Genomic DNA, 24329 nt, shown 5'->3' on the forward strand with positions numbered 1-24329 from the left:
GGGAAACTCTTCTGTCGGAGTGACTTAGACTCCGCAACACCCCTTGTTCTCAGAAGCCGGGTTGTTGCCCATGGCCCTGGCTGGGTGGATGTTTCTGTGTGTCGTGGCCTCAGCTGAAAGGTTCAGGGGAGGGAGCTCTGCCACGTGCATGTCAGCGGGGTTAAAGCGAATCGTAGAAGCTTTTCAGACGGACCAGGGGTCGGTCGTTCAAGGTTAGCATCGTCTCCGTGCTTCTGAGCTCGTGGATAGGATTGCGTGGCTGTGTGCTTCTCCTTTTCTTTCTGCTGACCACTGCTTGTGCTTCTCGCTCACTTGTTAAACGTTGTTTTTCTAGGTCCTATGGCCGGGCTCCAAAGATGATTCACCTAGAATCCAACTTTGTTCAGTTCAAAGAGGAGCTGCTGCCCAAAGAAGGGAACAGAGCCCTGCTCACGTTCCCCTTCCTCCACATTTACTGGACGGAGTGCTGTGTAAGTATCCCTCGTCGGGCGAGGTGAGGCGGCACGGCCTGCACCGGGGTTAAGGCTTCACAGGGCGGGCTTTGCTCACACAGCTCTGCTTCCCGTTCCCTTGTTCACATAAAACCTGTGGATAGTCTTTACCCCCTTCCTCAGCCAAGCAGAGGGCTTTGCTGCCGCGTGCGCCTGCTCTGGCCCAGGCGGTGCCCGCGTGCCAGTCCCACGCACAGCCTTCCCTCCTGCGTTTCCACTTCTTGCGGGCCGTCTCACGGGGCAGTGGGCTCTGGGTCTTTGGGGTGCCTCTTCGCAGTTGTGTTTCCACAACACCCTGAGCTCCCCACCACGGCCCTTCCTCTGCTGCAGGATCGTTGTCTGTCTCTTGCTGGTTTGCAGGCTCCCTGAAGGCAGGGAACTGCCTCCTTCCTCCCTGTCGTACCTGGCACGGCAGGCAGGCACTCTGTGCCACCCGCCGAGGGAGGGGACGAGACTCTGTGGGCGCCTTGTGCTTGGCAGTTCTCTGTCCGTGAACCCATTCTTAACATGAACACGTAGACAGTTCTGTGGATCATTTCTTCCGGCCCCATCTGACTGAAATAAAACAAGCATTTGACAGTGTGCAGGATACATAAATCAGTACGTACCGTGGCATTCTAACCTGAACCTGAGGATGCGGTCGTTTTTGTCATTTTATTTATTTATTTTTTTTTTGTCTTCCTTTTTTTTTGCTATTTCTTGGGCCGCCCCTGCGGCATATGGAGGTTCCCAGGCTAGGGGTTGAATCGGAGCTGTAGCCACCGGCCTACGCCAGAGCCACAGCAACTTGGGATCCGAGCCGCGTCTGCAACCGACACCACAGCTCACGGCAATGCCGGATCGTTAACCCACTGAGCAAGGGCAGGGATCGAACCCGCAACCTCATGGTTCCTAGTCGGATTCGTTAACCACTGCGCCACTGCGCCACGACGGGAACTCCCGTTTTTGTCATTTTAATGAGCAGGGTGGGAAGCTCAGGCCTGGTCTCCCCTTGGCCCCAGCCCCTTTTGCCTTGCCCGGTGCAGTCCCGTGCGCCTGGCTTCCTCCGCCGGAGCAGGTGCGACCACACGTGTGAGCTGCTGTCCGCCAGGGGAGCTCCCTAGACCCTGGGCACCCAGGGTTTTATCGGCCCGTCGGTCACACGGGCAGCCCCTGCCCTGCGCCTCTCGGAACTAGACTTCTGGGGTGGAGCAGGTGTTAGCTCAGCCACATTGTGCAGCTCGTGCCCAGGGGGCCAGTCCTGTCCCCCAGGGATGGAGCCCCTCCCAACCCAGATTGGGCTGAGCCCCAGGGAAGATCCTTCCAGAACCGGTCGTCTTCGCCAAGAGTTGCCAGCACCGCTTCCCCAGCTGTCAGTCCGTGCTCTCCTCTAGGGAGCCGGGTGGCCTCTGAGCGATCAGAGTGGTAGTCATGATAGTTCTGCTTTATGAACCTTATTTTTCTTTGTGACCTCAGGAAGTTTTCGTGGATGTTTCCCGTGTGCTCGAGAACGTGTTTTCTCTGTTTTCGGATTGTCCTGTTGGGTGTGTGGCGTGAGAGCTGTCTTCCTGATTGTGTTGTTGAGGTCATTTCTATTTTGTTTCGTCCACTTGATCTGTTTTTAACTCTCAGAGGGTTGTTAAAGTCTTCTGTTATTAGGGTGTTTCTACTTCTCTTGCATCTTCTACAGTTTCTGTTTTGTGTAGGTAGTTGATGTGTTGTTTAGTGCACAGATACTAATTCCTGTTATAATTTTTATGGAGTGAGATATATCATTAAAAACATGGTTTCTGGAGTTCCCGTCGTGGCGCAGTGGTTAACGAACCCAACTAGGAACCATGAGGTTGCGGGTTCGATCCCTGCCCTTGCTTAGTGGGTTGAGGATCCGGCGTTGCCGTGAGCTGTGGTGTAGGTTGCAGACGCGGCTCGGATCCCGCGTTGCTGTGGCTCTGGCGTAGGCTGGTGGCTGCAGCTCCGATTCGACCCCTAGCCTGGGAACCTCCATATGCCGTGAGAGCAGCCCAAGAAAATGGCAAAAAGACCAAAAACAAACAAACAAACAGACATGGTTTCTGAGTAGTGTTTCATGTTGAGAAAGGGCTTGTCTATCTGAAGATAAATTGATTTTCTCCTAGTTTTCTTTTAATAATTTTATAACTTGTGGTTTACATCTGGGTCTGTATCGCTTCAGGTCGTTTTTGTGTATGGTAGGAACAGTGTGTGTTCAGGGCCTACTTTCTGGCCTAAGTGGGTAGCAGACTACCCTGATAGCATTTCATAATCGTCTCTCTTCTCCACGCTCAGTGAAAATGTCACCTTTGTTTAAACCAACATCCTGTAGTCACAGTATTTTGGACATGTCAGTTCTGTTGATCATTGCCTGTTCTGTGGCAAGACCAGACTTTTAATTCCATTTTTATAGTATGTGTGGATATCTGTTCTTCTCTTATTATTTTGGCCACTCCTGAGGCATGTGGAAGTTCCTGGGCCAGGGATCGAACCCACGCCACAGCAGTGACCAGAGCCGTGGCAGTGACGACACCAGATCCTTCACCTGCTGTGGCTGAAGGAACTCCTGATACCTGTTTTTGTAAAATGATTCTCTTGGCTGGTCTACACTTTCTCTTCCATATACATTTTAGAGTCAGATTGTTACATATACAAATTTTTTTTCCCAAAAATGTCTGTACCCAGCCTGTTCCATCCCACAGGCCCGTCTGCGTGGCAGTGACATTCCTCCGTTGAGAGCTGGGCCTGTTTCCTCCAGCTGAATCTGGTGGGCCTCTGACTGGTGGAAGGACCCTGCGACCTGGAGATGGTTGTGTCCCCTTGGGGGGGACAGACTTGTGAGCAGAGCCAGCATTCTGGCTACTGCGTGCCGTCGGGGTTTGCGCCAAAGCTGTGGGTGGCGGACCAGGACTGAGTAGAGCCGACAGAAGCCTGGAGGCCTTTGGGTGGAAATGGCCTTGAAAACACACATTCACTTGAGAAGAGTTTGTAATGATCACCGGTCTTCTCATCTGGGAACCTGGTGTGTTTCTCCACTCTTTACGGCTTTTTTTATGTGCTATAGTACCAGGGGATATTTTTCATAAAAGTCTTAACATTTTTATTGCTCGAGGTCGTGTTTGTGCACATGATGGTGATGGGTTTTTTTTCTCTTAAACTTAATGTTTCCTTTTTTTTTTTTTTTTTGCTTTTTAGGCTTGTGCCATATGGAGGTTCCCAGGCTAGGGAACTACAGCTGCTGGGCTACACCACAGCCAGCGCAGTGTGGGATCCGAGCCACATCCACAACCTAGGCCCAGCTCACAGCAGAGCGGGACCCCAGCCCAGTGACCGGGGCCGCATCCTCATGGATTCGTTTCCGCTGCGTTGCAGCAGAAACTCCAGACTTCATGTTTGCTAATGTGGGGCGGGGGAGGGGGGCTGCTCTGGTTTGTTTTAGCTTTTTGTTTTGTTTTAGTTTTGATTTTTGTCTCTTAAGAAAGTTTTCTGTTGACAGTGTTTAGGATTTTAGATTGGAAATTGCAACTCTTTGCTTCATCTCAGGAGTTGATTGCGGGTTGATAGCACACGGCGTCGCTCACACCTCCTCCGACAGTCACCCTGCCGCTTGTGACGTGGTGTGAGCGCCTGTGTCCCCCTGTGTGCTACGGTGGCGTTCACTGGTCTTCCGGGCACACTTGGCTAACTCCACGGCGCATCGTTGTTGTTTTTGCTTTAAGCGGTCCGTCATGTTTTAAAGCGAGTGAACGGGAAGCGAGGCGTGTGCCTCTTGTATCTGTGGCCTGGGCTCCACCGCCAGCGCCCCCTTGCTTCCTTGCAAGATCCGGATTTCACGCGGTATCGTGACTTCTTTCATCTTTTCTGTAGTGCAGGGCCATTGGCGAGGAGTTCTTAACGTATTTGAGAAAGTCTTTATTTTGCCTTTCTTTTTGGAAGGTACTCCCTTGATAGGGAAGTCTGCTTTGCAGGGTTTTTTCCTTTTAGCACCTAGAAGAGGTTGCTCTTCTGTCTTGTGGTTTTTTCTGTGGTTACTCATGAGAAATCTTTCATTTTTGTCTGTGTTACTTTGTGCAGAAAGTGTCTTTCCTTTGATGGTTTGAGATTTTTTCTTTAGCAATGATTTTAAACAGTTTGACTATGCTACGCCCCATGTGGTTTTCTTCATTCCTCGGGCGTGTTTTCCTTGTCTGTTTTTGAGATGGATCATTTTGACCAAGTTTGGAACATTTCCAGCCACTATTCCTTTGGATCCATTTTCTGCTCCTCTCTCTCCCCGCCGCCGGGGCCTCCAGTTACTCGTGGTGAGGCCCCGGGGCCCCCAGCTCAGGGGTCCGCTGCCGCTTCCTCGGCGTTGTCCTCCCTGCGCCTCACGCGCATCGTTGCCGGGGCTGCGCCCTCCCGTGAAGGGTGGCTTCCTCCGCAGCGTCTGGTCTGCGCTGAACCCCGCCGTGTCTCTTCAGTGCAGACTTGGCGGTGTCCTCTCTGGACGTTCCCTGTGGGCCTTTCCCCTCTTAGAATGTCTCCCTGTCTCTGCGTAGCGTCAGTGGCTCTCTGCCTTCCCGAACACGTGAAGTACGGGGACAGTAACGGTGTTAACGGCTTTGCCTGCACATTCTGCTGTCGGTACTATTACCGAGTCTGTCTCTGTGGATTGATTTTTCTATTTTTTAGGGTCATATGTTTTTACTTCTTTCCCTGCCTAGCACTTTTTTATTGGCTGCCAGGCATTACGAGTTGTATGTTTGGTGCTGTTACTTTATGTGATCCTGGAAGTTTTCTTGAGCTTTGTTCCATTAAGTGACTTTCAAAATTTGATCCGTTTAGATACCGCTGTTATGGTTTGGTGGGGCTGCAGCAGTGACCAGTCTAGGACTAATTACCCCTTACTTCCTGGGGTCTCGTCCTGCCTAGTGGCCTCTGCGTGGTTTTGGGTGGCTCCCACACGTGCGTGCCAACGGGCCTCCTGGGAAGCTGGCTGCCCTTGTCTCCCAGGACTCTCGGGCTCCCTTTGCCGGGCTCTGGAAGCTCTCCAGGCGGTCAGCTGGGCCATGCGGGGGCTCACCCCACTTGTTTTCCTCCGTGAGCAGCTCTGAGTGCACACACCTGCACGCATGGACACGCACAGTCCAGTGCCAGCCCAGCACCACGGCGTCGCTTCTGGCTCCTTCTTTCCGTGTCTGTAACACCTTCTCGGTGCGGAGAAGCCAGGCGACCGTCCTCCTCCGTGTGTCTGCTGTTTGGATTGGCGGTGCCTGTGACCTTTTCCTGCCACCGCCGTTCTGCTGCCCCACGGCCGGGCCATCCCCGCCCCATGTCACGTGACCCACCGCCCCAGGGAGGCCCGCTTTGCCCTGCCTGGCCTGGCGCATCCCGGCCGGCCCGCGGTCTCTACGGCTCTCACGCTCTGATGCCTTCCTCACCCTGCTGGGCTCGCGTCCCCGGGCTCGTCCTCTGCCCGCCCTCCCGCCGGTGGGCCCTCCTCTCTTCACTTGGGTTGGTTTCTTTCTTCTTTTTCCGATTTTTATTAAGGTGTAGTTGATTTACAGCGCGGCCCGCTTTGTGCCGTAGAGCACAGCGGCTCGGCCGTCCGTGTGTGCGTGTTCTTTTTCTCATGCTGCCTTCCATCACGTCCTGTCCCAGGAGACTGGAGAGTTCCCTGTGCTGGACAGCAGGACCTCCTTGCTCATCCGTCCTAGACGTAGTAGTTTGCTTCCGCTAACCCCAGACTCCCCGTCCGTCCCACGCCTCCCCGTCTCCCTTAGCAACCGCAAGTCTGTATTCTCTGTGGCTGAGAGTCTGTTTCTCTTTGCGGATGGTTCGTCTGTGTTGTATTTCAGATTCCACGTGTAAGTGACATCATGTGGTATTTGCCATTCTCCTCTGACTTACTTCACGTAGCGGGATCATCTTTAGGTCCATCCGTGGTTCTGGGGACGGCATCGTTTCAGTCTCTTTTATGGCTGAGTCGTAGTCCATTGTGTGTGTACCACACCTTCATCCACTCCTCTGTCAGCGGACGTTGAGGCTGTTTCCAGGCCTTAGCTATGGTGAATGGTGCTACGGTGAACACGGGTGCAGGTATCTTTTTGCGTTATGCTTCTTGTCCAGAAAGATGCCCAGGAGTGGGACTGCTGGCTCATGTGGTAGTTCTGTTTTTAGTTTTCTAAAGCACACTCGACGTTCTTGAGAGGCCCTTAATCTAATCTCAGCAGCTCAGCTTGGCTTCCTCCTCTGCAGACTCACCAAGTCTTTTTAGTAACATTTGCTGTTTGCTCACCATTGCAAGATGTCCCCCAGAACTTTGGGGGACTCTGTCCTGTCTGCTGCTCAGCAAGGCCTCTTCCTGAGAGTCCCTGCAACCTGCCAAGCAGTGTGTCCCTAGGAGGGGGGCTGGAGTCGGATTCCAGCCCCTAGAGCCAGCCCCCGTGAGGGCCCTGGAGCTTTTCGTGGCTCTTCACGCTCCTTGTCCAGGTGGGGCCTTGTGACTGTGCCTGCCCTTGACTGGAGAGCTGCTGGTCTGTGGCCGCCGCGCCCGGCCTTGTCATTCCGCTTTCCAGGTGCTTGCGTCGGGCTCTGAGTTCTGACGGCACACCAGCATGAGCTCCCGGCCCTGGGAACTGCCCTTCTGTGCTCTTGGATACTGGTTCACAGAAAATAGATTTTTGCAGGATGGTTTGCTCGTCGTTTTTAACCAGATCTTTTCAGATTGTGGTTGCTTCAAATTTAAACTGAGGACGTAGCAGCTTTTTCACTTATCATTTAAACCAAAGGAGGAGCTGGATACCGAATTTGAGATTTAACTCATTCACGGATCAATCACATGAGTGTCGTTTGAGAGAGACTGAAAAATCCAGAGAAACTATGGGTAGGATAATAAATCTTTCTATTAAAAGAGAGGAAAGTATATATTTAAATAGCAGCTATTACTTATAGTTTCCAGAAGGTTTAAGTCTCGGGAGTGAACTGTGTTAGCATCTTGGTTTCAGATTTTAACTGAATCTGCTGGTGGATTTGCGGTGCCCAAGGGCAGGTCCAAACAGTGGCAGAGCAAGGGAGCCTTCTCCTTGCCTGTTCTCTCTGGAGGAGGCTGAGGCTGGATCGCGGCTTGCGTGGTCGTCGCGCTCCCTGGCAGGCTGATGTTTGGGACTCTGAGTCAGAAGCTGCTTTGATGTTGGGGACCAGGACGGCTCCTTTGCTGATCCGCGAACGACGGTAACTTCCTAAAAGCCCCAGATTATCCTCTTTGCTCGGGCTGGCCTCTGCAGTCGCCGAGTCCCTGCCATGGCCCGTGAGCAGCACTGAGGTTGCAGTGGTCCCAGGGGCTCCCTGAGAGCTGAGGGGCTCTGGAAGAAGCCACCGAAAGGCCTGGGTTTTCTGCAAGAGGCCTGGGCCCTGGAACGGTAGCCAGCCTGCAGCGGGAGAAGCCTCTTGCCTCCCCCACCCAGGCGGAGCCCGTGGCCAGAGGGGACCCTGCAGGGCTTGGGCCCAGGGCCTCTGGCCCTACAGACCCGGCTTTCCTAGCAGACTGTCCCAGCCTCTCCCTCTGCGCCGCCGGAAGATCTCCCCTCTGCCTCCCTGGCCTCGGGGACCGCGCACACCGGGGCCTGGGCTGAGCCGCCCAGAGCGCCCCCATCCCGAGGCAGTAAAGCATGCTGTCTTCTCTGCTGTTGGACCCAGTTTGCCGTGGAAACCGAAGGGCGTTGGTTACCCTGCCTTCATGGTGACTTATTTGTCTTTAGGACACCGAAGTGTATAAGGCTACAGTGAAAGACGACCTCACCAAGTGGCAGAACGTGCTGAAAGCCCATAGCTCTGTGGACTGGTTAATAGTGGTGGTTGAAAACGATGCCAAGAAAAAAAACAAAACCAACATCCTTCCCCGAACGTCGATTGTGGACAAAATAAGAAATGATTTTTGCAATAAACAGAGCGACAGGTAAGTATATCTTTACCTTTACGTCCTGGGGCTGCTGTGGGTGATCTAGTTTGCTGACTTCCAGGTAGTGACAGCATCTGCTCTGTGAGCGCCTGTCCTGTGCCTGCCCTCGACCTTGAGCCTGGGATGGGTGCCGAAGGGAAGGCAGCTCCCTCTCCTCGTGGCGTTCCTGGGCTGGCTGAACTGTGACCCGCAGCGGGCTGCCTGGACGCGAGGCTCCGAGGCCCAGTGACCGTGGGAGAGACCACAGCGGGTCCCCTTTGAGGGCCAGTGGCAGGCGTCTGCACAGGAGGGGCCCTTCGAAGGCTGCAGCTCTGTGTACAGCAGGGCGGCTCAGCTGTGTCTGGGCTCTGGGCCCCTGTGTCTGGTTTGTTCACCTTCACACCTGAAGCGCAGGTTATGCAGTGCTGACCTGCCCCCTTCAGACTCTTTGAAAGGGACACGGAGACTCTGGGGCTCCTTCAGCGCGTGGACTCGCTTTCCCCTCTTGCTCGCCCCCATGGGGAGCTCCTTTCCCTTCTCTGAGCTGGGCAGCCAAAGTGGGTCTTAAGGCCTCTCCAGTGTGAGCCTGTGTCTTGCAGTTTAGCCCTTGAGCTCACCCAGGTCCTGGGGTGCCGTGGGGAGCCTGGTCCCCGCTCGGTGACAGCGTGGTCGGTGTCAGAGACGGGCGTTGCCTCACCCCCAGGTCATCACACGCGTGTGCTTCACGGGGGCAGGTGCTGAGATGGAAGGTTCCGGAGTGCCGCAGGAGCCGGAGCGGGGGGCCGAGAAGTACACAGTGCATCCGGAGTTCAGGGAAGAAACCTGGGCGGCAGGCGGCGGCGGGAGGACCCCCTCCGCCGCCGTGTGGCCGGTTCACTCCATGGCCGCATCCGTGTCAGGGCCCCCCAGCACCCTGACAGTTCCTCAGGCCGAGGAGCCATACGCGGGCTTGCTGTGTGGGTTCCACGCAGTCCTGGGGCCACGGTGAAGCTCAGACGGGCTTTACCGGAAGTTGCAATTGAGCGGTAGACGGCTGCGGTGAGCCCATCGTGTGGCGATGTCACGCGGTGTGGACCTGAAGGTCGTCCTGCGGCCTGTTGCGGGTGCGCTGGTTATGGCCACGGTCCGGGCGCGCTGCCAGGTGCTGTTGCCGAGCGTCCGCTCCCTCTCCGCGGTTCAGCGGTGCTGAGGCTCTTGCTCTCCCTGTGTTGTTTCGGCCTAGAGGCAGAAGAGAGGCCCTGCCCTCCGGGCCTGGTGGGCCAGCCGCACACGGAAGCAGGCGGCGGCTCGCAGGCAAACCTGACGGCCTTTGACGCTTTTTAATATAGCAAGAGAAGTCGTATTTGTTGGGATGCATCAGGCTAAACTCATGGAGGGTTCACATTGTGTCAGAAAAATTTGAAGTGCCTCTTGACTGCTTTCTGCTGGTCCCGCTTGCTTGTATTCATCGGTCTCTTCAGGGCCGCCCCCGCAGCATGTAGAAGTTCCCAGGCTCAGGGTCGAATCCGAGCTGCAGCTGCTGGCCTACACCAGAGCCACAGCAACACCAGATGCAAGTCGAGTCTGCTGCCTGCACCACAGCTCACGGCAATGCCAGATCCTTAACCCACTGAGCAAGGCCGGGGATCAGACTTGTGTCCTCATGGATACTGGTCAGGTTCCTTACCGCTGAGCCACGGCAGGAACTCCCGGTCCCATTTAAAACTAACTTGTTTTAACTGAAGAATAAAAAAATAAATAAGTAAAATAAAATAAAACCAACTTGCTTTAATGACTATTCTTTTGTGTAAAATTTAACTCAAATTTTTAACATTTCATCTTCAAGATTTAAAGGTGCCTTATAACGTTTTGATTTTCACGAATTTGCAGAGACGCCTTTGACAGATCTATACTCTTTTTTTTTTTTTGTCTTTTTAGGGCCACTCTCGCTGCACATGGAAGTTCCCAGGCTAGGGGTCTAATCAGAGTTGCAACTGTTGGCCTGTGCCACAGCCACAGCAACTCGGGATCTGAGCCACGTCTGCGACCTACACCACAGCTCACGGCAACACCGGATCCTTAACCCACTGAGCGAGGTTGGGGTTCGAACCCGAATCCTCATGGATGCTCGTCGGGTTTGTTACCACTGAGCCGCGACGGGATCTCCTCTACTCTTAACTTACAGATTTCATTTAATGCACAATTTTTTCTTTGGCCAGTGAGCGTATTTCTACACCATTGCTGTTAGTGCGTGGTACTCCGTGGTGTTAATGCAGTATGGGTTGTTTGTGCCGTCCTCTGCCAGACTTAGAAGGTTTTGCTTACTCATTGTAAACATGCGAAACCTCTTTCTAGCACAAATGCTTGTATGCCCGGAATCACTTCCTTAGGGTGAGTCCCTAAAGGGAAAAACCCCTGGGCCAAGGGTTTTGTGTATCTGCAGGCCCTCAGCAAGTGTTGCTGAAACCCAGGGTCGCCTCTCGCCTGTGCCGGGTGCCCAGTGCCTGGTGAGGACCCCAGCCTGGTCCCTCGCCGCGCAGCCATGCGCCCAGAGGGCACTGCTCCACTGCAGCTCAGCCCCGCCAGCCCGACTCTCGAGCTGTTCTGAGTTAACCGTCCAAGCTTGATGTGAATTTCTGAAACACGGTTGGTTTGGTTCCTTAGTTAACAGGAGACGATCTAGCACAGTAAAGGTTGAAGGGCACGGCCAGGCACGGAGAGAGGAAGGAGTGTCCTGTCGACTCCATAAGCGCCAGGTCCCTGAGGAGAAGCATTGCTGGTGGTTGGCGCGCGGGTCGGTGTCTAGGTCAGGGCGGAAGCCCGGGCCCGCGTGGGTCAGGGTGGGCGCTTACAGGCCTTGACCCGGGCCGGCAGAGCCGCCGCCCGTGCGGTGAGGCGGCGCAGGTTAGGGCTGAGCTGGCTGGGCCCTGTCCTCGTTCGGGGGAGGTGGCCCTGTCTGGCGGGTAGAGTGCCTGGACTTGCTTCTCGGTTCTGGTCCCCTCTGGTGCGTTTTCCAGACTCCAGGCCGTGTCACCCTGTCGGCCCGCGGGTCACCGCTCTAGACCCGTCCTTCCTCCAGGAGGCGGGCCGGGCGCCGAGAGGGTGCAGCGAAGAGTCTGTGCCTTTGGCTCCTTGCTGGTGGTTCCGGGGAAGTATTCACGGAAGAGAAGCGTTGAAAGTGCTAGCACAGTGTTTAAACATTGCTTCTGAGGTGAGGTTTACGCATCTGGCGACAGCGTTCTGGAGAGGGTTGCCTGCGGGATGCCTCGGTGGTCTTTTCCGATGCGCTGGAAACACTTGGGGTCTCCTGCCTTCAGTGTTTTCACACCGGGGGTCCAGACCCTTCGGTAGGGAGGCTGTATCAGGCCCGCAAGCCAGGCCCTGTTCGTCTCAGCCTCCTTGAGTGTCGTGGGCTCCCCCTGCTCCTCAGGGGCCCACGGCCGGGTGAGATCCGCAGACCAGCAGAGAGAAGGCCTCGCAGGGCGCCCTGACTGCTGCGCGGGTGGCCTTGGGGAGAGGCTCGCCAAGAGGAAGGTGCTAGATGGAGCGAGGGGAGGGCGGCTCGCGGGTGGCGCCCTGGGTTAAGGATCCGGGGCTGTTACTGCGGGGGCGCGGGTCCCCCGCCCCCGAACCGCCGCCTGCTGTGGGCGTGGCCAAAAGGGGGCGGGGCGGGGAGAGCGTGAGCGTTTGCTGGGCTTGCCTTGGGGTGGCAGGGGGCACAGCCGCGCTGCTGGGCTGGTCCGTCTAAGCCCAGCCTGGCAGTTAGGGGCACCTCCCTGAGGGCGCCCCGGGGGGCGGGGGCCGGGCCTGGGGGGCGGAGGGAGACGCCCGCTGCCCCCTCCCCGTCCCTTCCACAGCGGCTCTCTGAGGAGTCGCACGAGCTGCTCCGGGGGCCCGGGACCAGGTCTCCGTGGGGCCTTTCCCCCGTGATTTCTCCCCCGCGCCGCAGGGAAGGCCGGCGGCGCGCAGCCCGGGGAGCGGGCGCGGCTGGCAGGGACGCCGTGCCCGGAGGGTTTTCCAAATGCGGAGGAGTTCGCGTGTCCCCGCAGGTGTGTCGTGCTCTCCGACCCCTTGAAGGACTCCTCCCGAGCTCAGGAATCCTGGAGCGCCTTCCTGACCAAACTCAGGACCTTGCTGCTTATGTCTTTTACCAAAAACCTCGGCAAGTTTGAGGACGACATGAGAACCTTGCGGGAGAAGAGGACGGAGCCCGGCTGGAGCTTCTGCGACTACTTCATGGTGCAGGTGCGCGGCTGCTTCTGGAGGGCACCTTTTCTCCCTCCTCCTTCGCCCGCCTCCGGGAGCAAGGCAGCTGGGATGCGCTGCAGCCCATGTGGCCGTGGCGAACGGAAGGCCGCCGTGGCTCACGGGGGTGGGGGGAGCTCCCTTCTCCCGCGGGTCAGGCAGCGGGTCAGGCCGGGAGGGACTCCTGAGTCATTAGACCGGCAGCTGCCTGCTCCCTCAGGGCTTGGCCTCTGGCCTTCGCCACTGATTCCAGTTTCGCGAGTGTCTCGGGCCTCCTGGGGTGTCTTTCGTGGGCGAGGCTTGGGCAGGGAGCCCCGGCAGTGGTGGCGATGCTGACTGCGAAGGTGCCAGCTCCCTGCCTGGCACCGCGATGAACCTGCGACTCCCAGGAGTGTTTCCTTTTATAGACTTAGGTGCCAGGAAAAGACTGTCTTAAGCTGAGCGGTTTCTTCACTATGGGTTATAAAAACGTTTAGGTTTTTCAAAACTGCAGTCTGTAGTCAGCTCTCTGGCTCGCTCTGTTTTGAATATGGCCACACCTGCGACACATGGAAGCTCCCGGCAGTCAGGTTCTGAACCCGCTTTGCCACAGGGGGAACTCCACTCTCCTCTTTTTGAAAAGAAAAGTCTTCAGGGAAGAAAGGGGTGTGAAGAGGCATAGGTGGGGGCAGCCCCTCCCAACCGCAGAGGGGGGTAAGGGTGTTGCTCTTAGGCGCCTTCTTGTTCACCATATTTTGAGTGAAAAAGCAGAACTTTCATATTTAACTGTCACTTGTGTATGAATTACAAGAAGAAATAATGCACTTTGAATAAATAAAAGACCAGTCCCCATTAGAAATTTTGAAGTTTACCTCTCACTCTGATGCTTCTGGTATTCGGCTGATGTGGGCCGGACGAGGGAACTGGCATGCGTCCTTCGTAGTTCCCTGTGTGGTCGCCCTCCGGCAGATCTTTCAGGGCGCCCTGTCTCTGCCCTTCACGCTTATCGAACTGATTTTCTAAGAGTAGCAGACGAGGAAAGAGGGGATCTGAGTGGTGCTGGATTGGCATCGGAGCCGACTGGCCGGCTGGCTGATGGAGAGAGAGACTGAGAAGTACAGACGTGTGTGTAGGTGCGGGTTAATGCCTGCGCGTACGGTTCCTGCTCTCGCCTCTCACGGGGCCTCGAAAAAATGGCCCCTCGGTAGCAGTGAGCACACTCAGTGCCAAGCCCTTGGTTTGGAAACCGCATTCTCTGGTGAGAGGGGCCAGGGCTCCTCGTGCAAGTGGTAGATTCCAGGGCTGGTGCAGGGAAGATGCCGTGTCTTGTAGACTGGAAAGGAAGAAGGGCACCAGAAAAGCTGGAGCTACGCCCCACCTAAAGGAGCCTCCTGGCGGCCAAAGCGGCAGCAGTTTGTGCAACAAAATAGTGACAGAATTGGGGTTTAACCTGTGGGACGCAGGGGCTGTCCGAGAGTCGCTGAGCTCTAAGTCAGCAGTGGGCTAAGAAAGTGAGTGGAGGAGGCGAGGCCGCTCTCCCTGCGGAAGTCCAGTTAAGGGGGGGGGGGGGCGAGGGGAGCACCAGCCGGGAAAGGCTGGCCAGTCGGGTCCCAGGTCACGGAGGGTCCCAGGAATCACGGTGGCCTTTTCCTGCTTCTTTCCGGTCTCCTGTCTGTGTGTATCCTGTTGACACGTGTGGTGATTAAATTGATTTTTACGTAGCATAGCGTAAGCACTCTTCACATGCTGCACATTTTTCTCTGCTGTAATCTTTCAGAGCTCCATGTTTCAGAATGCTCATTTATGTTTTTGCTCTTTTTGGGTAAATAGGAGGAACTTGCCTTTGTTTTTGAGATGCTGCAACAGTTTGAAGACGCCCTGGTGCAGTATGATGAACTGGACGCCCTGTTTTCTCAGTATGTCGTCAACTTCGGTGCCGGGGGTGAGTAGCGGTGTTTCAGAAGCAAGTTCCTTTCTCCACGTAGCTTTCCCCGCTTTTAATCGTCTGGAAGCTGCCGTTTCCTTACCTGGCGACTAGATGACCGTCTGTCGTTGGATCATGTGGATACGCCCCCATGATTCCTAGAGGAGGCGGGAGGAGAATGAGGAGTTACTTCTGCTTTTGGAGACGCTTGAGTAATGACGGTGTTTCAGAAGCTGTCTTTGCAGATGCAAAGTGTGGTTTCTACGACTCTCAGCTGGCTGATGCTGTTTCTGCCTCTGGGCCTCCTTGTTAGCATCGGAGTGGGCATCTTCTGCTTCTGTTGAGAGGCCGTCTTTGTGGTGCTATCTGAGGGTTCATTGCAGTGGGTCTCGTGGCACCATTGCCAAGGGTGGTCACCTTGCTTTCGAGCTTTTAAATGATGTCTTGACATCGTCTGAAAATACAAAATCAGCACAGTGACCCATGTACAGAGAAAACCTTAGAATTGTGCTGGTTTTGGCTCGATATTTATTTTGATAGAGATGGCATCCCATGCTGACGTTTGTCTGGAGCTTGTGGTTCTAACAGACCATCGCAGGCCTCTCTTCAAGGTAGCGGACCAGGGTCGGAGCTCTTTCTGATCGTAGCTGCATAGAGTGTGGGTTGTTAGACTCCCTTCAGCCACCCCGGTGTTGGACATTTGGGTTGTTTCCGTCCTTGCTACCACAAGCCTGAGAACCCTTGACACAGTGTCTGAGGAAAGGCACCGCTTCAGGGACCCACCGTAGTGTCTGCTGGCGGGCCTGTCAGGAGGCGGGGGCGGGGATGGTCTCGGGCCCTGGGCACTGCCCTCGTCAGCGAGCTGCCACTGATTCCCCTCCAAAACACTTTCTGTGCGGTTCATATTTGGACCTCTTACTTTGCTGAGACACAGATATAAACGTGTAACCTAAGCAAAGGATTTACTAATTGGATTTTCAAAATTTGGAAGAGGAAAATTGCATTTTTTATATTTTGCATGTCCATCTCATACATCACTCTCAATAGCTTACGTATTTCTTCCATTGTATTTTTCATAACTTCTTTGTTCTCTCAGTTTTAAAATAAATCTGGGCCAGTTTAAAATCCACAGTAAGCCTGGGCCAACTTTCGCAGCTGAATGATGAGATTGTTCCCTTTTGTTCATTCATACAGCAGACACTTCCTGAAAGGGACGCCCCCCGCCCCCCACCCCATGCTAGGTGCTGTTCTAAATACGGTGGGAGCAAAACAGTTCCTTCGTTTATGGGGTTTACATGCAGGGGAGACAGGCTCAGAAGAGGAACACACATCTGTCCCGTCAGGTGCAGCAGCAGGCCTAGGAGGTGCTGGCCGCAGAGGAGGACAGGTGCAGGGCGAGGGGGACGGCCGAGCTGTGCCGTGGGGTCGGTGGTGGGATGGGCTGGGAGGCCCTCCCCGGAGGTGGCTTGGCACAGAGCCTGCGCGAGGCGCGGGATGAGCCAGGCGCTCAGGGGGCACCGACACGGTGCCGAGAGCAAGGGCAGCTCAGGCTGGGTCCGCCGTGGCGGGCACGCGGGTGTTTAGCGGCGTCATTGTGCCAGGAGCGCAGGAGGAGACGGTGACCTTGCCCGCCTTTTGGAGGAGCCAAGTAGATTAAAGTCTTTTTCCTTAAGGATTGAGTGACGGGTTACTGTAGACGCTTCTGTTTCCTTTAAGATCACATTTGGTCTTAGGGCCATAAGTGAACATTGTTGGAACTCGTTGGCAGTTAAAGAATGCTCTCCCTTGGCCTCCTGCTGCTGCATCTTCCACGTGCCCGCGGGCCCTCCTCTCGGAGCCACTCGGGTAGTTGGCGCGGTTGAGGGGGAGACAGGCTTGAGGCCTGAGTACGTCAGGAACCGTGTGGAGGTGGAGGGAGATGAGAAAGAGCAGCGTGGTCCCGTGGCCAGGCCACTCCCGGCACACGCGGGGTGAGCCGCCGCCTCTTCCTCCTCCTCCTCCTCCTCCTCCTCGGGGCTGGCCAACCCCAGAGCCTGGGGTCCCTGAGCCCCAGTCCCGCAGACCCTGCTTGCGCCCCGACCTGTTCGTGGCCTTCTGGGCCCGGTTCAGTGTTGTGCCTTGTGGCCTTCGTCCTGTCCCCGTGCTCATACCCAGGTGCCAGGTACCGAGGGGGTGTGCTGGCGGCAGCTGCCCCGTCCCTGCTTCGCTGGACCGGGTCCCCGCAGACTGGAGGGGCGGCCGGCGCTGAGGGCTCCCCAGCCGTCAGGCCGCCCGTCGGTCCCCGGGGCTCGCGGTGCTGCTCAGGGAGGCGAAGGGATCTGCAGCCAGCGCCTTTCACGATGTGTGTTTGTTTAGATGGTGCCAACTGGCTGACTTTTTTCTGCCAGCCGGTGAAGAGCTGGAATGGATTGATCCTCCGAAAGCCCATAGATATGGAGAAGCGCGAATTGATTCAGAGGCAAGAAGCCACCCTGTTAGATCTGCGCAGTTACCTGTTCTCTCGCCAGTGCACCCTGCTCCTCTTCCTGCAGAGGCCGTGGGAGGTGGCTCAGCGCGCCCTAGAGCTGCTGCACAGCTGTGTGCAGGAGCTGAAGCTCCTGGAAGTGAGTCGCCCCCTCCCCCGTTTCCCCGCGCTCGCTCGACGGTGGACGCAGAAACCTCTGACCCTCCCAGCCCCGGCCCTGAACTGCGTGTGCTGAGGCCCCGGGCCCCTTCTCTGAGTGTCCTTCATTGCCATTCTGTTACTCGCCTCCTTCCGCTCGACACGGGTGGATGAATTGCTCAGAAATACCGCTTCTGCCCTCAACCTGGTAGAGGTCATGTTGGCCCCAACGAGCCTCTTGGACTAGTTTCTGAAAAGAATTTTCAAGGTCACTTTGGCTCATGGCGTGGGAGCTGGTCTTTGCTGGCGGAGTGCTCGCGCGAGGGACCCGCAGAATTAGGTTTGTGGGTAGACGTTCATTTTGCTTCAGAACTGTCTTTTCAGATCAATGGTTTTGTGCACGAACAGGCCGGTAACAATGTGAGTGACACGGCAGCTGTGCCACGGTAATTAGTAGCACGAAGTTTACTGGAGGTACGTCACGAGTGCGTGTGTGCGTGGGTGTACGAGAGAAAGCAGGTAGTGAGGCTTTACCGTGTCCGCCTGTGCCCCCGGGCTGCTGACCGTCCACTGCACCGAGAGGCAGAAGCTTTTTGGTGAGGTCAGGGGATTTTGATGACTGTCCATTCGGGGGAGGGGGCTCGCCTTTTGTGTTTCAGTGACCTCTTTACCTAGACAAATGTGCTATGCGCACACAGAAGATCACCTGTGATTTCAGAGGGTTCACAGCACGCACCCCACCCCCGGTTAAGCGCTAAGCTGACTCCATTTCGTAAGTGAGGAGAGTGGGTGGCCGCGGTTATCCATGACTTACCCAGTAACACAGCTAGTCACAGAGCCCGGTCACCCGGGGCAGGCTAGTGCCCTCTCTGTCTTGCGCCACACCCGGAAAAGGGCTCCCAGGGCACAGCCGGAGAAGGCCCCGTGACCCCTGGCAGGCATAGTCTTCATATAGAGTAGCTTCTGGTTTGTGTCCCTGTCAAACTAAAGGACAGGCCCAGCACGTTGTTAGCAATGACCTTAACAGATTTAACGCTCTGGAGTCTCTGGGGCGGAGCGGGTGGGGCAGAGCCTGTGGGAGTGGGGTGGAGCCTATGGGGCGGGGCCCGTGGGGAGGAGCCTCTGGGGCGGGGCCGGTGGGCGGAGCTTCTGGGGCAGGGCCAGTGGGGAGAGGCCGGTGGGGCGGAGCTTCTGGGGCGGGGCCAGTGGGGAGAGGCCTGTGGGGCGGGGCCCGTGAGGAGGCGCCTCTGGGGCGGGGCCGGTGGGGCGGAGCCTCTGGGGCGGGGCCAGTGGGGAGAGGCCTGTGGGGCGGGGCCCGTGAGGAGGCGCCTCTGGGGCGGGGCCGGTGGGGAGAGGCCTGTGGGGCGGGGCCGGTGGGGCGGAGCCTCTGGGGCGGGGCCAGTGGGGAGAGGCCTGTGGGGCGGGGCCCGTGAGGAGGAGCCTGGAGGGGCGGTGGGGCGGGGCCGGGAGCAGGCTTGGGACTTGGAGTGAATGGCTTCTTGTTCCCTGTTCCCCTCACACTTGTGTGGCTCTGTCCAGCTGGGCGTCCCCATGCGTCAGGCAGTGGACGGGGCAGCCGGGCCCATTGAAGAGCCTTCCAGGCCACGGTCGTCGCGGCGGGAGCCTAGCATCCCCCAGGCGTGGTCCCATGCCCGCCCCGGTGCTCGCTGCCCACCCCTCTGCTTTGTTTCAGAGGTGCCATCCGCGGTGGCCCCGAGCTCGGGTCCTGTCCTACACAGTGACCTTCGGGAGGGGCAGGGTGTAGGCCGCGGTGTAGCCTGGGGACCATCGGCAGGGGCCCCCTCTCCTTGCCAACTGCCCCGGGCACTTGCTCACCCTAGGGATGGGCCTGCAGTGGTCCTTGTGCAGGTCAAGGCCCCCCCAGGTGACAGGAGCTCAGGGAGGTCAACCGTCGGCCCCCTTCAGGTGGCTGGGGACCTCAGTGTGACACCCCTTACTCAGGTCTTCCTGAGTGTTGCCTTCAGAAGGCGGAGGTCCCTGCGGACTGGGCCAGCGATGTCCTGCCCTGTGGCAGAGCAGGCTTCAAGCCTGGCGTTCTTCTCTCAACTTCATCATCTAAGATTCTCTCTCTAGGTTGTTTGGGGTGGGGGGGCAGGAAGGAGTTGTTATGTTTAAAGGAGTCTTGAGGTTGGCCGTTAACTTGAAAAGCTTTTTCTTAGAAGTTTTTTAAGTTTTTGTGGAAACAGTGAAATTCGAAAGTGTTTACTCTTTCTATACATTTGACTCTACTTTCGGAAGTTGACTTATTTCCTGTGACTGCCTAGCTTGCTGGTGACTGTTGGGCACGTTCCGTCCACGGGCAGAGGCCCACGTGGAGCTTGCAGGCTGGGCTGGCGTGTGGTTCTTCTGGGTTAGGCCACAGTTGTTCACCCTCTTGAAGCCAGAGGCCCGCGTATTGCTCGCGTTCTGTGTGTTTCTTCCTGCGACGTTTTAGCGGGACGTGGTGCACGTTTGCTCCTGAGGTCTGTCCAGCCTGTCCTGGTAGCTTCCCGGTTGTTTATCCATTGGTTTAAAGTGTCTTCTCTAAGCGCAAGAGGCACTGTGTGGCCAGATGCCACCTCTGTGGTGGGGCCTGGAGTCGCAGCAGGGGTGCCAGGGGCCAGTGAAAGGGGGGGAGATGCAGACGGTGGCAGGGAGTAACGTCTGTAACGGCGTATCAGCTCTGCGGGAGTTGAAGTGACTCCCCTATGAAGTATTTCCTTCTTATCTGCAACATTTAACAAAACCCACCCCGTGCCCCGATTACCAAAAGCTGAATATGTCCTCCGTGTGAGTTTGGGCAGCACCGGCGAGCACCCGCAGGATGTGCCCGTGCCCCTTCCAGAGGAAGCGCCCCTTTTGGCCCGCGGCCCTTCTCTCCACAGACGTGCTGTTCTTTCCTCGGGCCTCTGCTGGCCGTTGGTCTGGTCGGCATCGTTTGCAGGTGCAGAGGCGTGTTTGCACGTCCACCCTCTGTGTGCGCCCTGTCGGGCTGCCTTCCAGAGAGAGCTGCCCGTTTTCACCTAGCCGTGCCGTTGGCCTGCGTCTCTGGTAAGGAAAGAAGAAGAAACAGGGGTGCGCGTTTTCATCTTTACCGGACGGGCAGGCGAGAGCCGTACAAGGAAGACGTTTCCTAGGAGGCAGCTTCGTGTTTGTGGCGGTGACTGCCCAAGTGATTGCTTCGTTAGGCTGCCGCGTCTTGTGTCAGCGTGGGCTCGGGGGATGCTCGCAGGCAGGGCAGGCCAAGGGGACGAGGACTGCCCGGGATCTAGAGCCCGCCGCCCAGCTGGCCGAGTGAGCGGGGCTGTGGAGGAGCTCGGGTTAACCTGGAGAGCCCCGAGAAGGCCTGCGGGCCGGCAGTGCTGCCCCAGGGTTGGGGCCTGCGGAGGACGGAGGCAGGGCGTGGCCCAGCAGCGTAATGCCCGGCCCTCGGGCCTGCTGTGCGCCAGACGCTCTGCCGGGCTCCTCCGTGGACAGGCGGGGGTCCCTGTGTGACCTTGAGCCCTGAGGTCCGGAGCTGGGAGAGGAGCGGGAGTGGACAGGAGGTGGAGGGGAACGTGAACAGTGTCAACCCCCATAGGCACGGATGGCGCTCTGGACTCGGGCGGCGGGGGTGGAGAAGGCCCGCCAATGAGGAAGAAAGGCGTGTCCCTGCCCCGGGGAACCCACACTGCAGGCAGGGCCCTGTGCTGCCAGCGGAGAGAGGGTGTGCCGGCCATCGAGGAGGGAGGGGCAGTCCCCGCAGACTCAGGCATCAGCCTTTCTGCAGAGCCTGACATGTTCGAGGGGAGGTTTCCGAGGTGTCCTGTGTGAGCTAGGGTTTAAAAGATTCCTTCGTTCAGCAGCTGTTCATCGAGCATTCTCCTATTTTGTGCCAGGCAAGCATTTGTTCTAGGCACTGTGTCTTTAGCAGAGAGCAAGACCAAACCCCACCCTGTGGAGCCTTCATTTTAAAGGAAGGAGTAGGACAAGTTACCATCTTCCAGGAGGACACAGCTTGGGTGGCAGGTGCAGAGACTGTGCATGGTAGGCAGAGAAAAGTCACTTTTATTTAAGGAACTCTGGCGGGAGCTTCATCTGGAACTCAAGGGGTGAGGCAGGGCCTGGGGGTGAAGCTGCAGAGACATTGGAAGCCAGATCTTTTTATTTTATTTTGTTTATTTATTTATTTATTTTAAGGCCTTACCCACGATATATGGAAGTTCCCAGGCTACGGGTCGAATTGGAGCTGTAGCCGCTGGTCTACACCACAGCCACGGCAACGTGGGATCCGAGCCACATCTGCCACCTATACCCAGCTCACAGCATTGCCAGATCCTGAGCGAGGCCAGGGATGCTAGTTGGGTTTGTTAACCGCTGAGCCACGACGGGAACTCCGAAGCCACATCTTGGAGGGAGATTTTGAAAGTGTCATCTTGAGAGTTGGGTTTTATCCTGTGGTGAGCAGGGAGCTGCCACTGGGTGTGAGGCTGGGGTGCCGCAAGGGGTGTTAGGGCCTGGAGCATGGAGGCAGAGAGGGGTGAAGATCAGGAGGAGGCCAGAGAAGAGACTTCAGCCGTGAGCCCGGGGAGAGAAGTGGGGTTCTGAGCTACGGCACTTGGGGTGGACTGCGAATAAATGGAATAAAAGTTTTATTCAGTGGATAAATTCTGAGCCAACTGAATCTTACACTCTACACAAGTAACTATGATTTGATGAAAGCTCAGTCAAGAAAGCTCTGAAGGATAACACGGGAGAATGTGTCCTCACGACCGCGGGGTGAGCAACCGCGTCTTAAGCGGGACCGGAAAGCAAGAGCCTGATGCCCTGCACCGCGGGCAGTCAGAGCCCCTCTTCCTCCGGCCAGCGGAGGGGGACAGGCAGCGCAGAGAAGGGCACGAAGGGCCTCGGGCTGCGGGTCAGGAAGTACTGCTGCCCGGGACCTGTGAACGGTGTCTGCCAGTCAGCCTAGAGGACCGACGAGCCGCTAGGAAATAGGTGAGCCTCACTGGTTCCCGCGCGGCGCAGCCTCACCCTCCGTGGAGAGTGTGCAGGTGACCTGGAAAGGCCCTCCGGGGGTTCCTGGAGGCCGGGGGAGCCGGACTCACTGCCCAGGAGGGCGTGCGTTGGGTCGCACTTTGGGAAGTTGTCTGGCGGTGTCTGCTGGGACTGAGCCTGCATGTGCCCTGGGAGCTGCAGCGTCCCTGCCTGGTGTCAAGGGGACAGGGCAGAAATGCTCGTGGCAGCATTTTCGTCGTTGCTAGGAACTGGAAATAACCCAAATGTCCATCCCGTGCGAGGGAGACGGTCACCGGCAGGCAGACAGACAGCGGTGCGGAGGATCGGACTGCCCCGGCTGAGTCTCAGAAACGTGGGGTTGGAGCAGAAGCCTGTGCTGGATTCCCGCCCGCAGGGTTTTTGACGAACCCCCGAAGTGCTGGGTCTTTGCAGGGGGGTGCTGCTGTGGCTGCCGTGCCCCCGGGGGGTCGGCCCTGCGCGGGGTCCTTTCGGCACTGAGGTGTTCCGAATCTGGGGTATCTTGACGGAAGAGGATGAAAAGACTGCCTTTCATTTTGAGGTTGAAAAATGGTGAAACCCCTCTTGCCTTTCCCGATGATACTGATAGCAGAAGAGGAAAGAGGCGTTAGGAAAACAAAAGACCGTGTATTAAGAAATTAGTTTTAGAAGTCGGTGTTCACGCAGGAGGCCGTGCAGAGGGCCCAGAGGTCTCTGGGAGGGGCTCGGCCTCGGCCGCCTCGGGCCTGGGAGGCATCCAGAGGCGAGGGCCCGGCCCACCTTCCGACGGTAGCTTCTGATCAAGTGACTGTTCTGTACTGGTTTTTCTTTTAGGATTTAAGTAGTTTGTCTCCTGTTCTAACACCCGGGCAGCTTAGCCTCCGTAGGGACGGTCGGTGGCATCCTCCGGCCCTTTCCCAACGGCCAGGTCCCTTATCTGCTCACATGAGGCGGTTTTGCCTGCGTGGGGCGGCTCTGGGCACCCGAGGCAGCACCAACTCTTACGGTCCCGCCGTGAGTAGGACCAGTTACCGTGTCGCACCGAAGCTGGGGTCCCAGTGGTAAGGTGGGATTAGGGCCCCTGAGAAGACAGCCTGCACGGCCGCTGTGCGTGGTGAGGTGCCGTGGGCTGTGAGACAGAGGCTAGGGAAGAGTCCTTCTCAGAACCCATCATATGCGGCAGATGCTTCGTTTGTTTATTTGTTTGTTTTGATTTTTAGGGCTGCACCCATAGCATATGGAGGTTCCCAGGCCAGGAGTCGAATCAGAGCTGCCGCTGCCGGCCTGCGCCACAGCCACAGCAACTCAGGATCCGAGCCGCACTTGTGACCTCCGCCACAGCTCACAGCAATACCAGATCCTTAACCCACTGAGCAAGACCAGGAATCGAACCCTCGTCCTCATGGATGCTGGTCGGGTTCTTTACCCCTGAGCCACAGCAGGAACTCCTGCAGTAGGTGCTTTTGACTTTCTGATGATGTAGCATTTATTTTATCATCTCTCTAAGCAGCAGGCGCCCTTTTTGACAAACATAATTGCACCTAAGAATTAATAGTAATTCCTACACATTCTCTGATCGCTATCTGCTTAGTATTCAGGTTTCTTGTGTTGAACCTACTCTTTCTAAAAAGTGGCCAAGTGGTCCTCCGAGGTTGTAGCCTCCCACCTCCTCAGTAGGTGCTCTCTGCAGACTTGGGGTCAGGGATGATGGTCGGCCTGGTGCGCTGCTTGTCTTAATAAGCTGTAAAACGCAGTGTCGAGGGTCCTGTCCCAGCCGCGTCACTCATCATCACCAGGATTACGAGGCCCGGGAGTCTCTTGGGCAGAGGTCGCCGCTTGCCTCCTGGGGCCTCCTGCCAGTGATCGATGTACTTGATACCGTCCCTTTCTTGGTCCTGTAGTTTGCAGGGCCGGGTGACTGCCTGCAGGGGCGGCGAGGGCGTCGTGGGCTCACGCGCCCACGCTTGTGCCCGCAGGTGTCTGTCCCGCCCGGCGCTCTGGACTGCTGGGTGTTCCTGAGCTGCCTGGAGGTGCTGCAGAGGATCGAGGGCTGCTGCGACCGGGCGCAGATAGACTCGAACATCGCCCACACGGTGGGCCTGTGGAGCTACGCCACCGAGAAGGTAACTGCCTCGGGGACGGGGGCAGCTGCTCACTCTGTCGCTGGCCCTCTGCTTAGCTCAGCCTGCGTCTGGTCACGGCCTGGCT

The 24329-nt window shown here is 56.9% G+C and overlaps 1 protein-coding gene across 2 annotated transcripts in view; it reads left to right on the forward strand.

Moving 5' to 3' along the window:
* TRAPPC10 (trafficking protein particle complex subunit 10) overlaps positions 1 to 24329 on the forward strand; it is a 76790-nt gene that overhangs the window by 25661 nt on the left and 26800 nt on the right. Inside the window, exons 3-8 of one of the 2 annotated variants that reach the window (XM_021071078.2) lie at positions 335 to 470; positions 8219 to 8415; positions 12426 to 12621; positions 14431 to 14542; positions 16880 to 17127; positions 24098 to 24244. In XM_021071078.2, the coding sequence (XP_020926737.1) occupies positions 335 to 470; positions 8219 to 8415; positions 12426 to 12621; positions 14431 to 14542; positions 16880 to 17127; positions 24098 to 24244 (1036 nt within the window). The remainder of the gene's footprint in view (positions 1 to 334; positions 471 to 8218; positions 8416 to 12425; positions 12622 to 14430; positions 14543 to 16879; positions 17128 to 24097; positions 24245 to 24329) is intronic. The other variant, XM_084992279.1, reaches the window with a different exon arrangement.

Source organism: Sus scrofa, chromosome 13 (assembly GCF_054392235.1).
Source record: "Sus scrofa isolate SSC_HxYL_T2T_F1_AM1 chromosome 13, Sscrofa_HxYL_maternal_Yorkshire_Landrace_v2.0, whole genome shotgun sequence".
Classification (NCBI taxonomy): Eukaryota; Metazoa; Chordata; class Mammalia; order Artiodactyla; family Suidae; genus Sus; species Sus scrofa.